Source organism: Rhinopithecus roxellana, chromosome 6 (genome assembly GCF_007565055.1).
Source record: "Rhinopithecus roxellana isolate Shanxi Qingling chromosome 6, ASM756505v1, whole genome shotgun sequence".
NCBI lineage: Eukaryota > Metazoa > Chordata > Mammalia > Primates > Cercopithecidae > Rhinopithecus > Rhinopithecus roxellana.
In genome coordinates this window covers 132677416-132689806 of record NC_044554.1, presented here as the reverse complement: position 1 = coordinate 132689806, position 12391 = coordinate 132677416, and the positions used below count along the sequence as shown (strand labels likewise).

The following is a 12391-nucleotide window of genomic DNA, read 5'->3' as shown; positions in this document are numbered from 1 at the left end:
CTGGGACTACAGGCGTGAGCCACCGTGTCTGGCTTGGACCACTTCAGTTTTACTACTGAAGCAGAAACTGACAGTCACATTTTATCATCAACAATAGCACCTTGTTTGCTAAAGGATAAAAATCAAGAAACATGACTTGCTCCTTGAGAGTCTAAGATAAAAGTGGTCAGGCTTCTATTCTGTGATGCTTTTACCTTTTACAATCACTCATGACTGGTAAGGTGGGCATCTCCTTGCCTGCTGTAGAAGTAGATACCTTAAAGAACAACTAAACTAAAGCTCTTCAGGAATCTATGGTCCTTCTTTCTTCCCATTCTTCCTCCCTTCCCCTCTCTTCCTTCTTCTCCCTCTTCGTACCTTGCCTCCTCTCTTCCTTTCTCCCCCGCCGCTCCTGCCTGCCTCCCTTCCTTCTAAAATCTTTATATAGTGTTTTAAAATGCCAGGGATTTACTACTGGGCTTCAGTGTATCTATTTTTTTCTTATTTAAACATAATTCAATGCATGTTTCCTGAATGCTTATTATGCTGCAGGGTTGGATGGCAGGTGGTTGTGTGGTAGTGAATAGGGCAGTGGATGATGGTTCAGAAGAGAAACACTTAAAAATCAGACCTTGGTTGAACCCACTTGTTAGCTCCCATTTCTTGGGGAAGTTCTTTCTGAGCTCAGTTCTCATGCATAAAAATGAGTATTAACGGAAGTGGTTAAAATAGCCTTAAATGCTAAAACATATAGTTATCATAACAATTAATAATCGCTATTATTATTAAGCTGGGGGGAGAGGAGTCAAAGATGATTACAGCAGTCTAGTGCAGTGGTTTCTAATTAGGGATGACCCCCCACTCCACCCTCAGGAGCATTTGGCAATGTCTGGAGATATTTTTGGTTGTCATAATAGGTGAATGATCCTACTGGCCTCTGGTGGTTAGAGGCTTCTGATGCTGCTAAGCACCCTACCATACACCAGGAAGTCCCCACAACAAAGAATGACACAGTCCCAGATGTCCATAGAACCACTGTTAAGCCTGGTTTAGTGAAGAAAAACCATTAATATATGTTTCATATATTCTATAACAAAGCAGTGAGCTCGTATTGGGGGGACCCATTAAGTTGTCCACTTGATATTCATGCTCTTTTTTCATATAATGGTGGTTGAGACAATGTGCTTAATGGAGAAACGACATTTCCCAGTCTCACCTGCAGAGTGGGGTGATCAATTACGTGAAAGAGGAAGTAGTCAGGTGGTGCGCTTTATTTATTTTATTTTAAGTTCTGGGATACATGTGCAGAACGTGCAGGTTTGTTACATAGGTGTATATATATGCCATGGTGGTTTGCTGCACCCGTCAACCCGTCATCTAGGTTTTAAGCCCTGCGTGTGTTAGCTATTTGTCCTAATGCTCTCCCTCCCCTTGCTCTCCACCCCACTGGATGGTGCTCTTTAAACAGGCTTTTTTTTTTTTTTTAAGGAAAGAGCACCCCTTTACCTGGCCCCTTTGTTTCTACTGCCTGGAAAGGGACGTGCCGGCCTGGTGGAGCCGTGTACTTGGGCCGGTGCAGCAGCAGGATGGGAGGGTCTGGATCCTGGATGAGGGTGTGGAATTCCTATGCCAGCCCAGAACTGCTTCCTTCCCGACCATTTTGTGTGAGGAGAAAAAAAAGTTTCTCTTGCTTAAAACAGTATTATTTAGATTTTTATTATATGCAGTTACATCCAAATTTGACCTGTGTCTCAAAGGATTTTGATTGGTAGAAAAGAGGCCTTTGAGCTGAAGGAATTAGCAGGAACGAAGGCACGGAAATGTGAACGTGCATGTTTTCAAGGAAATAACTTGTGGATTGGTGTGTTAATTACGTAATAAGAAAACTTGGGTCACAGAGCCTCACATAATGTTCCCACGAAGCTCTTCAAGGGGAAAAAAGGAATAAGCACACGGGGGGCAACACACTCACCTTCCTTGTCCATTTCATTTTGTTGGTCACAGTCAGGTGAACACTGACCTTTCATTTTTCTCACTGAGAAATTTGTCCCAGAGTCAATACTTTTTTTTTTTTCCTTTTCGTATTTCTCAAGGTCATTGTCATAGTGTGATGTATGAAGTGCGGACCTGAGAGCCCGTGAAAGCCACCTTCCATGAAAACCCTTGCTGTGTGTGGGTGTGTCCCATCCCAGCGTCCCTCTGAAGCCCCGCACTCTGCTGCCATCACAGGCCAGCTGAAGCTTGGGTTAGGACCAGTCCAGATGGAATTTCCTTGGGAAAGGAAAGTGTTGGAAGAGAAGAGAAGGGTGGAATGGATATCTGGAAGGAAGTGCCTGGAAAAGCACATTAAGGAGAAAAACACAATTACCACCTCACTTCTATTTTATCCCACTGTCAATGCCAGTATTTGGAGGAAGTTCAAGCTAAATTACTGAAATGATTTTGATTGTTCTGGCATTATGTTCTCAACACCTACATGACCAATCAGATAACAGTATTCGTCTGTAAGTTGGATTAGATATTAACTTAAAATAATTCTAGACATAATATTTTATTATAGTGATTCTTAAACTTTATGGGTTTACAAACCCCTTTGAGAATCTCCACGAGAATTAATGAACTCTCTCTCCAGAAAAATGTAGGTATACGCTTATTGATTCAGACAAAACATCATTTTAGCAGCCGTGAGCACTCCACTTAAGGAGAGATTCATCTTTGTTGCAAAGGATGTGAAAAGTGAAGTTTTAACCAAAACCCCCAAAACTAATAGATAAAACAATTCTGAAGTCAGATCACTATTTGCAGACTTTCTAAAGGATGTGGTTGGAAACTGGTTCCACCAGTCCTCATTTCCTTCACTGACTTGGAGACAATAAAAGGACAGTTTTTGGGTTCAGGAGAGATTCCTTTGGAGAGAGCTGTTACATCATCGCTGTGAGCTGGCACCTGTGTCCATGCCCAGGGGTCTGGAATTACTGCTTCCTCACCCTTCATCAGGGAGGGGCTTCCACATGATAAGGAAATGTATTCTATGAAATTGAGAAAAAAAAAAAGCCAAAAAGGCTGAAGAGCCTGGGGGCAGCAGGACAGAGGAGCCATTTGGGATCACAGCCAGGTGTGGAGGGGGAGCTGTGCACAACTCTCTGCGGCAGGCAGAGAGTTACTGGAGATGTTTCAAGGCCTACTCAAGAGGACCCCAGAAGAGAAATAAGCATGTATGGAGTGGATGCCCATGCCCCAGGGCTGAGGGCCGAGGCCACTGTGGGGCCTGGAAGGTTTCACAGTACGACAGAATGGCAGGGAGAGGGTCCAGTAATGGTTGGCAGCCCCATCCCCTGAGTCCTGAGAGTGAGTCCATCCAGGTGAGAACTATCTCATCCCCTCTCCTCTCATCCCCAATTCTCTTAACTCCCAGTGCAGTCCAAAAAGGCAGCCAGGGAGAGAAGCAGCAGATGAGGGTGGAAGAGAGAACAGAAGCCAACCACGGTCCTGTCTCCAGACTTAGGCCTCAACAAGGGAAGGGTGCAGAATGAATGTATGAGCAGCTGAATGCAGGCTGAAAGGCTGATGACAATGGAACTGAGACTGTGTGTTTTTGACTCAGAGAGGCCAAAGGCTTGACATTACTTAAGAGAGAGGTGAAGTTCATGGCATCTGGCCAAGTTTTCACTGAGGGTCAGAGGAAGATTTCTGCACACCCTCTTCCCTATCCCTTATATTAGAAAGCGGCAGAGGGGCACAAAAATAAATTTGCATTTTGAGCACACTTCATGAATCATACAGTTGTATTTTATACCCACTGTAGGATGGAAGCAGACCTTGCAGGCCTGCATGAAGCTGGCTTTTGGGTTTGATGTAGAAAATGGAAGCTGCTCTGATTAACAAACACGGGTGTTGTGGGATCCAGCAGGGCCGAGTCTGGGGGAAGCAAGATAGGCTACATGATATGCAGGGTTCAGTGCAAAATATAAACATGGGGCCCCTTGAAATACTTAAGAAATTCAAGACAGTGACAGCAGAGCACTGAGCCAAGCGTGGGGCTTTGTGTGACTGCAGGGATTGCACACCCATGAAGCCACTCTGGAGTGAATAACAGAGGTCAGAGAGGACGGGAACTTGCCAGTGGTCCAGTTAATGAGGGACCCAGAGGAGGCCTGGTGGAGACTTTCCCAGTGAAATGCTGCACCATGCAATCCCGCAAATCTTCTGCAAAATTGCAAGCTCCACACTGAGTTACGTGAGTGGGGTTCTTATGGAAGCTGGTGAAGGAGCCGGTGTGGTGGCACAACAGAATAAGCCAAGCAGATGAGGGGACAGCCAACAGTTGGCTATTCAGCTAACATTTCCCGTAAATTAGGGGCTTAGGTAAAGAATCCATTTCTATGACAAGAAGTTTCCCTGTGTCATATACTCTCACAGGACCAGATGGTCTTTTATTTATTAGTGTAGCAGGATGTTGCAGGATACTCTCTCTGTTACTCAGAATTGGCAACTGGGGACCACAACTGGAGGTATACAGAGAGGCTAAATACTTTAGAAGAGATGCTAAGTGAAGAGAACCATGGATGGCAGGAGCCAGACACCCGCTCGTGGTTTGCTAAGACCTGGCAGAGCCACAGCAGCCCTCCCTGCCTTGGCCGTGCCCTTCCAACATGTGCAGGTATGAGAGTCTGCCTTGGAGGGGCCTGCTGCAGTTGCTGCTCCCTCAAGAAGCCAAGTAAGAGTGGTTCCTAGAAAACCACTTCTAGAATATGGGGTTTTGACAGGCGCACTGCATGCTACTTCTGACTGGCTGCTTGCTTAGGCAGTAGACTTATGACCGGCCTGCCCCCTCCTAAACAGGGACAAGAGAGGTGGACACAACGGGGGGCAGTGGAGTGGCAACCTGCAGTCCACCCTTGGGCTGGCTGGGATATCTGCATTCTCTATGCATCAAGCGGGCACTGGGAGGGTGGCTGGCTTGAGACTTTCTGTCTGGCAATAAAAACTATGGGGACAACAGATGAGACGGGGGTAGCTGGGAGAGATCGAGTAGCATCCAGAGCCCCCAGGTAGGTGACCTGTGTGAAGGCCCCTGCGAGTCTTCCCGAAGAACGCTTTTGTAGAAGCAGCAACTTTATATAGAGAGGAGGAGACCGCTTCTCTTGACCATCCCCACTATCCCCATTCCTCCTGTGCCCTGGAGAAGACAGGAGGGGAGATTGTTTTTCAGAGCCTACCATGTTCCCTCCCAGCACCCTACCTCTCAGGTGAGAAAGGGGAGGAAGGGAGGAAGAGCAGACCTGCCCCTTTCCCACTTTAGGCCCTTCCTCCAGCCCAGCCAGCCATGGGGGTGGGTGGGGACATTTTACTTTTGGATATGAGGTTGGCATCTTCAACTGGACTTGACAAAGTTTTTTAATATCAGGAAGTGACTGAGGGAGTTATGCAGTATGTCCAGGGTATCATTAAGGGAACTTTGGTCAGCAGGGGCAGGAGATTCAACACAGCCCAGCGGGGGGCACAATGGGAGAAAAATAAAACCATTTCCTGTGTGCGCCCAGTGGAGTTGAGACTGTTCAATAAACTAGTTATATCTGATTAAGGACTTCATATCCTCAGGATTAAAGGCACGTCACTGTGTATTTGTGTTGTGGTGTACTGAATTTATACATTCTTAGTTGAGGAATAGCCAGATCTTTTTGCAAACCAAACACTTGAAATGTTAAATGAGGAGAAAAGAAACTCACCAGAAGCAAATTTCTGGATGTAGACAGAGGAGACACTAAAAGAGGTAACTCATAGTTGCCTTTTTCTTTTATCTCCCTAAAGTCTAAGAGTTTTTATTTTGTAGTATTACACGACATTTACATTTCAATTGATCACAGATTCATTAACATTTGACACAATAGAAAGGGTGTACAGAAACATGTTTATAAGTGATTTGTAATCCTTGTTCAACCATGTTATTCTGGGAAATTATTTAATTTCCATCATAATGTTTTTCAGGGTGCTCTTCTATTTGATTATTTTTTATTAAGTGTAACTGTGTCTATGATTTTTATATAGGGTAGTGACGAGGGTCTTCTGTCTCTCTCTCAATTACGAGAGATTTCTAAAGCATTTACAATGCTCTTTTTTATTCAGACAAAAATCCTTTTAACTTTACATAACAAATATGCTTTAAATTTTTACAACTTTCAAGATACTATTATAGTCGTACTGACAAGGAAAAATTGCCGTTGATGATCCATAGCTGATGAAATGTATGTAGCTGCTCTTCCTTGTGGTCTTTGCTATAGAGCTATTTGTAGATTACAGGCCACAGCTTTAGGGACAGGCTCCAGGTTTCTTATTTTTCTTGTTTCAGTTCTGCATCATACATTTTCTGGAATACCAGTCTCCTAAAATGTAAGCAGTACAAAATGTTCTCACCCATCAGAACAACAGCATGCAAGAGTGCATACAAACACAAGCCATAGTCCTAACTGCCTAATTATACTTGAGTTGAATTGTGTTGCACTTGACATGAGTGAGATATTGGGGGGATGCTGAATCTGTGATGGGCACTTGGGCCCAAACACTTATCATTGATTCATCTCTCTCCCTCCATACCGCCCCACTCCCAACATCTGATTAGCTGTCAATTCTGCCTCTGTATAACATCCCAGAACCTCAGCAGAAATGTCACGGTTCTCCCTCTCCTGATGAATGGTGCCCCAAGTCCTTGTCCAGGTCCTCAATATCTGCGCTCTCTGCTCTTACTCTGTCTAGCCTTCTTTCTCTCCTTTTTGCATATATTTTGCTCTTGCCAAAGGGTGCCTCGGCTGTTCTTGGCTCACCTTGCTTTAGTGCCTAAAAATGACCTCCCTTTTCCCACCCGTCTCCAAATGTTCAAGAGAAAGCTGCTCCTCAAAGGCAGGTTTCCACATACAGAAACATCTTCTTTTTTTCTGACCCTCTGCAGGACCTTATTAGTGCCTCTCTTATTTCATTTATCATGTCAAATATTGAGGGCTTACTATGTGGCAGACACAGTTCTTAGTCTCTGGGGATATGGCAGTGGACAAAAATTATGGGATTTGTAGGACTGAAATTCTAATAAAGGCAATGCACCCTAAATATATGTCAGATGGGGATAAGTCACATGGAAAAGAAATGGAAAAGACATGGACCCTAAATATATGTCAGATGGGGATAAGTACCATGGAAAAGAACAAACCTGGAGTGTCCTGAGAAGTACAGTGGCAGACGGTGTCAGATAAGGTGACACCGTCTGCCACTGTACTTTCTTCAGGTCTTAACTAAAGCATCATGTTCTACTTCACATAAAAAAATTTTTTTAAGCATACACTCTCTACTATAAAATAATAGGTGGGTAGCTTATTAATTTTTAAATCTTATATTCTGATGTATACATAGGAGATAATACATATTTCTTAATTAATATAAATAATGATTATAACAGAGTTTATAAGATGAGATCCAGAAAAAAGAAAACACTTTGATTAAAAGTCAGGAAAGAAAACCTGCTGCATTTGAGACCTGGATTATTGAGATGGGGTCCTTTACACCTGAACAGCTCTCTCCCGCGAGACTTTTTATGTGGGAGAGGTCCAGTGTCAGACAATATCCTGTCATTGCATGGACTTACTGAGCAGCTACAGGATAATGAGACTGATGCTCATATGTGGCTTAGGGGAAGCCATATTATGATTTTATACCTTGAGCCATGCTTATTGTACCTGGCCTTCTATAGTTCCCAATGTACAGGTATTCAGTTCCTTGTGTCTTTGACTCTCTCTCCTTCTAGGAAACTTACTGTCTTAGAAACTTATGTTGAAAAGATGTAGTCATTTTTAAAGTTTCTAGACCACCTCCATATAACTGCCCATGCACTTTGACTGGTTTTCAGGTATTTACCTTGATCGTTTTTGATCGGGATTCTGGATTTCTTGGTGCTGGCAGGTCATGGAGTAAAATAAGTCATTGGCACATGGTGAATGCAAGGATCCTTGACATAAATCACTCAGCGTCCTGCAGACACTTTTGGCTGTTGTCGTTCTCCCAAACCTTTGGGGCAGGTTAAGAACCCGTCTCACGAGGCTCACCTCCATATTTCTTCCAGATCTCAGAGGCAGGTTGGCTGTTGCTCCAGCGCTTCTTTCTTCTTCAGTGTTCCTCCCAAATCTCAATGGCAAGTTGGCGACCGAGTGTGGCATTTTGTTGACTGCAGGTGTACTCATCTTAATGACATTTTTTGGTCCCCAATCTTTTAATTCCTCAAAATTGAGGCTTCTTTCCCTTTTTGGGTATCCTCTAGACTATAATTAGAAATGACCATTGCAATAACATACTGTTGTTATAAGCAATAGATTTAAGCCCCCAATTAACTTAAATCTAGACTTTAATCTGCAGAATTGTTAAAGCTATAAACAAAGTTTGTGTTCTTATGTGCAGAATTTTTTAATAAATAATTTGTATTAAGCTTTTTAAAGCAATCTAGTTTCTCTGTCCCTAGACTATTGTAAGACAACCATAAAATATTTATAAAATATATATAGTGAATACAGCAATGAGTTCAAGCAGCAGGAACATAATGAAGTTCTGAAATGAGGCAAAAGTTTATTTTACTGCAGTTATTCTCTTTTGGTTTTTTTTTGATTGATGTTGTTTATGGAATATTTTATATATTTTTGTAATTTGATTTTGGAGAAACTTCCCACTCCTTTTTCATGTTTCTCTTTAAAGGCCAAAGTGGCACATGGAAACACAGTACATCGAAACAGAGATGCTGGCCAGTTTTTGGGGTATAGTTGTAGGAGGCCCAGTGAATTTCTTTTTTTTATTCCATCTTACTGAGGGTTCCACTCTAAAGCTTTCTCAAGAAACCAATTGCATTTTTATTAGAATATAAAATATATTTTTAGTAAAGAACCCATTGGTTTATGGGTTACTGCATCACAAATATGCCAACTTTGTAGGAACCATCTCAAATACAGAGAATATTTAATTAGATTTAGTCTTTATCATAGGAGCTTGTCATATGGAGATTTTCAAATGATTGTTTTCTGATTATTGCTTGAGTAAAATGAATATACACACTAATTTCAGCAGATTTGCAAAACATGTAAAAGAAAATAAAAACAATTTGCAATTTTACCATCTAGGGGTAGACACTTTATTAAGGTATAGATTTAGTACACATTGGTCAATTTGTAATTGCGAAGCCCAAAATAAATGTCTTTTTTGGTTTATTTGTAGTTTAAAACACTTTGAATGTCCAGCTGAAATGTATCCAAATCTTAGTTCTGCCAACCATTTACTCCAAATATGCACTTGTGAGTTGACTGAAAATTATTAATGTGCTGTATGCTTGCTAAGTACCATACTCACCAGTACAATTGTTATTACAGAAGCCAGCCTGATTGCTGTTGTGCTAAATAATACAAGTTACATTTATACATTGTCAGAGGAAGGCTGAAGTTTGACAATAAAACAGAGTACACACCAACTTACTTCTTACTCTTTACAAAATCATTAGACTTAGGATTAATATTATATAATTAATGCTACTCAGAGAGATTTTAAAAACTTACCTCAGAATATTTGTCATAATTTTCTTTGCTGTGAAGATTGGACATCATTAATTCATCTGCACAAGAAATGTTTGATGTTAACAAGCTTGAAGTGGCTAAAGTCAATAAAATGAATAGTTTTGATGAAATAATTTCCATTTTGTCCAAATCTAAAATTAAGTCTGTATGTGCAGCCCAATGTTTATGAGAGGAGAAAAAAATTGTGGTGTTTTTATATCATCTAAAAACAAAGGCAAGTTTTTTTTTAACAGTGAAATCAATCTCACACATTTTAAGTACTAATATTAATTAGAATGTACAACTAAAATATGCATGTAAGGAATGTGAATAATTCATTCTGGGAAGACAGCAATGTTTGTGCTTGCAAACTCATTAACTGTGAAAATAATTTTCCTCATTATAAAAGAGTTTCTAATTAGGTAAGTTTGGGCGATAGTAATTAAGATTCCAAACAAACAGAATGCTTCCTTTCTCTAAGCTTAAACAAAAAGCATTTTGTTTTTGGTGTTTGTGTCAATTCTTGAGGGAAGGAAAAAGAAGTATTTAATCCATGCTAGCTATGGTTTTTTTTTTTTTTAATCTGCACAAAAGAGTCAGGCATAGTATTTTCAAAATGTCAAGCAAAATTAAGAATGTGAAAAATTATAATATCCCAACAAAATGCCATGAATTAGTTTTTTTTGTAAAACACTATTTGGTTATTTAAAAAGCTTCAGGGGTCAATGTCAGCTGTAACGTGAAGGATGTGTATACGAGCAAATACTTGATAGGCATTTTGACAAACTGGTGTCTCAGAAGAAGCTGGAGGCAGTCAGACCCTCTGCATTTGCTCTATGGGTCTTATTTTGTAAAGCTGTGTAAATCACCAAAATTTTCTTTCCATCAAGATGCTGCATCCTATCTTCCCTCTCAAAGTCCTTAGGAAGATGAGCAGGGGCCTGGTAAGTCATACACATGCTAATTTTGTTGGCCCCAGGACACATATTATTTAGGTAATCACATATTGCCAAAGGCGTGCTGACATCATGGCATTAAAAGAGAATTTACAGAAATAAATGCGCATTTACTGAAATGCCAAAGTGAATCTCTTTTGGAGCAGCTGACTGTTCTTAAATATCTGCCTTATCACTAGACTGCCTGGGTTCTTGAGATACTTTTACTTATTCCCACCAGTCCCTTCAGTCCTTTCAGGAGAAAAAGACTTGCGTGGATTTCCAACAGTCCAGCTACTTCTAGACACAGACAGTTAGAGGTAATTCACAAAGAGTCGTAAAATTGCTTTGTTGTGTCTAGCACTGTGCCACCTCTCACATCTCTCACCAACCTACCATATGTAATTTGAGACATGAGATGGCAGAAGTGAAGATCTTTCTTCATATTGATCTCCAGAACAAGCCAGAAAGTTGAAAAACCACAGTGGGTGAACTCTTGTGATACAAACTTGCCTGTGGTCTCTCTTAAGGCATTTGACATCATTGGCTTCATTTGTTTTGGTCTGTGGTAGCCAAGAACCCCACAGTAGGAGGCAATTAATTCAATTCATAGTCTAGTGTTAATTTTGTAATGCCATTATTGGATTATTTGGGTTTAATTTCCCTGAGGATTTAATACATTTCTCTTCCAAATTGTTCTTTTGCAAAATGCTGATGGAATTTCTGTGTGTGTGTGTGTGTGTGTGTGTGTGTGTGTGGTGTGTATGTGTGTGGTCAGTAGATCCAAACTTTTGAGAAATGGATGAATCAAGGGGCAAGTTTTGTTGACTGAATTCACACCCCAGAAAAAGCAGAAGGCATCAGCCTGGGTCTTTTTCAAAATATATTTTTATCTAGTTGTCATTTTCAAACAAAATGCAAATTTAGCAGCTCACCAGTTTTCAGTGCTGCTACCTGAGGTGTTGGCATATCCATTAGAGTTTTCCTGATCACAGTCAGCATCCACATATGACTAATTGCTCCCTGCCTCCACCAGGTTAGGCCTCCAAGTTTGGAAGGTAATTAGAATTATGGCGCTTGGACCAGGCACGTGGCTCATGCCTGTAATTCCAGCACTTTGGGAGGCTGAGGCGGGCAGATCACCTGAGGTCAGGAGTTCGACACCAGCCTGGCCAACACGCTGAAACTCTATCTCTATTAAAAATACAAAAATTAGCCAGGAGTGGTGGCACATGCCTGTAATCCCAGCTACTCGGGAGGCTGAGGCAGGAGAATCGCTTGAACCCGGGAGGCGGAGGTTGCCGTGAACTGAGATCACGCCATTGCACTCCAACCTGGGTGACAGAGTGAGACTCTATCTCAATAAGAAGAAAAAACAAACAAATAAAACAAACCAACAAAACAAGTAAACAAAAAAATGGGGTTTGACTCTTTTCAATTATATCTTCATTTAACTTTGAAAGTGTTAACAGATATAGAACATACACAGTATGAAATCACCATAATCTTTTGTTGAAATGTGCTACTCCATACACACATACAGATTAATTGGTTTAGGGTCTCTTGATGAGACATGTGAGCATATGAAAAATTTAAAAAAATCTCTGTCTTGGACTTGTGGCATTTGAATACATACTTCATTTGCTAAGATTTTAGTGGCTCTAGGACTACTCAATCCTAAGCCTATCTCTCCAACCTGGTCACTTCTCTTGAGCTTTTGAACCCCCAAACACTCAGCTTCCTCCCAGACAGTGCTGTTTGGACACCCCACAAGCATTTCAAATTCAGTATGTCCGAAATGGAATTTATCTTTTCCATACCTATTTTTCCTCCTCTATTTCTCATTATGATGAATACTACTGCATCAGTGAGGGTCCAATCAGGAGACAGAAAACACACAGT

The 12391-nt window shown here is 41.2% G+C and overlaps 1 protein-coding gene across 1 annotated transcript; it reads right to left on the bottom strand.

The window, feature by feature from the left end:
* Nucleotides 1–5769: 5769 nt before the first annotated feature.
* On the bottom strand, nucleotides 5770–9736 carry NPVF (neuropeptide VF precursor). Its single transcript, XM_010375924.2, has 3 exons — nucleotides 9558–9736; nucleotides 7882–8282; nucleotides 5770–6362 (listed from the first exon to the last, which is right to left on the bottom strand). The coding sequence occupies exons 1-3, from the start codon at nucleotides 9693–9695 to the stop codon at nucleotides 6311–6313; spliced, it is 591 nt and encodes a 196-aa protein (XP_010374226.1). The 5' UTR covers nucleotides 9696–9736; the 3' UTR covers nucleotides 5770–6310.
* Nucleotides 9737–12391: the final 2655 nt, after the last annotated feature.

Coding starts and splice junctions, on each gene's coding strand:
- NPVF (XM_010375924.2), bottom strand. CDS start 9,695: ATGGAAATTATTTCATCAAAACTATTCATTTTATTGACTTTAGCCACT. Junction 8,283..9,557: donor ATTATGACAAATATTCTGAG/GTAAGTTTTTAA, acceptor TTCTAATTATAG/TCTAGAGGATACCCAAAAAG. Junction 6,363..7,881: donor CCCGATCAAAAACGATCAAG/GTAAATACCTGA, acceptor CTTACATTTTAG/GAGACTGGTATTCCAGAAAA.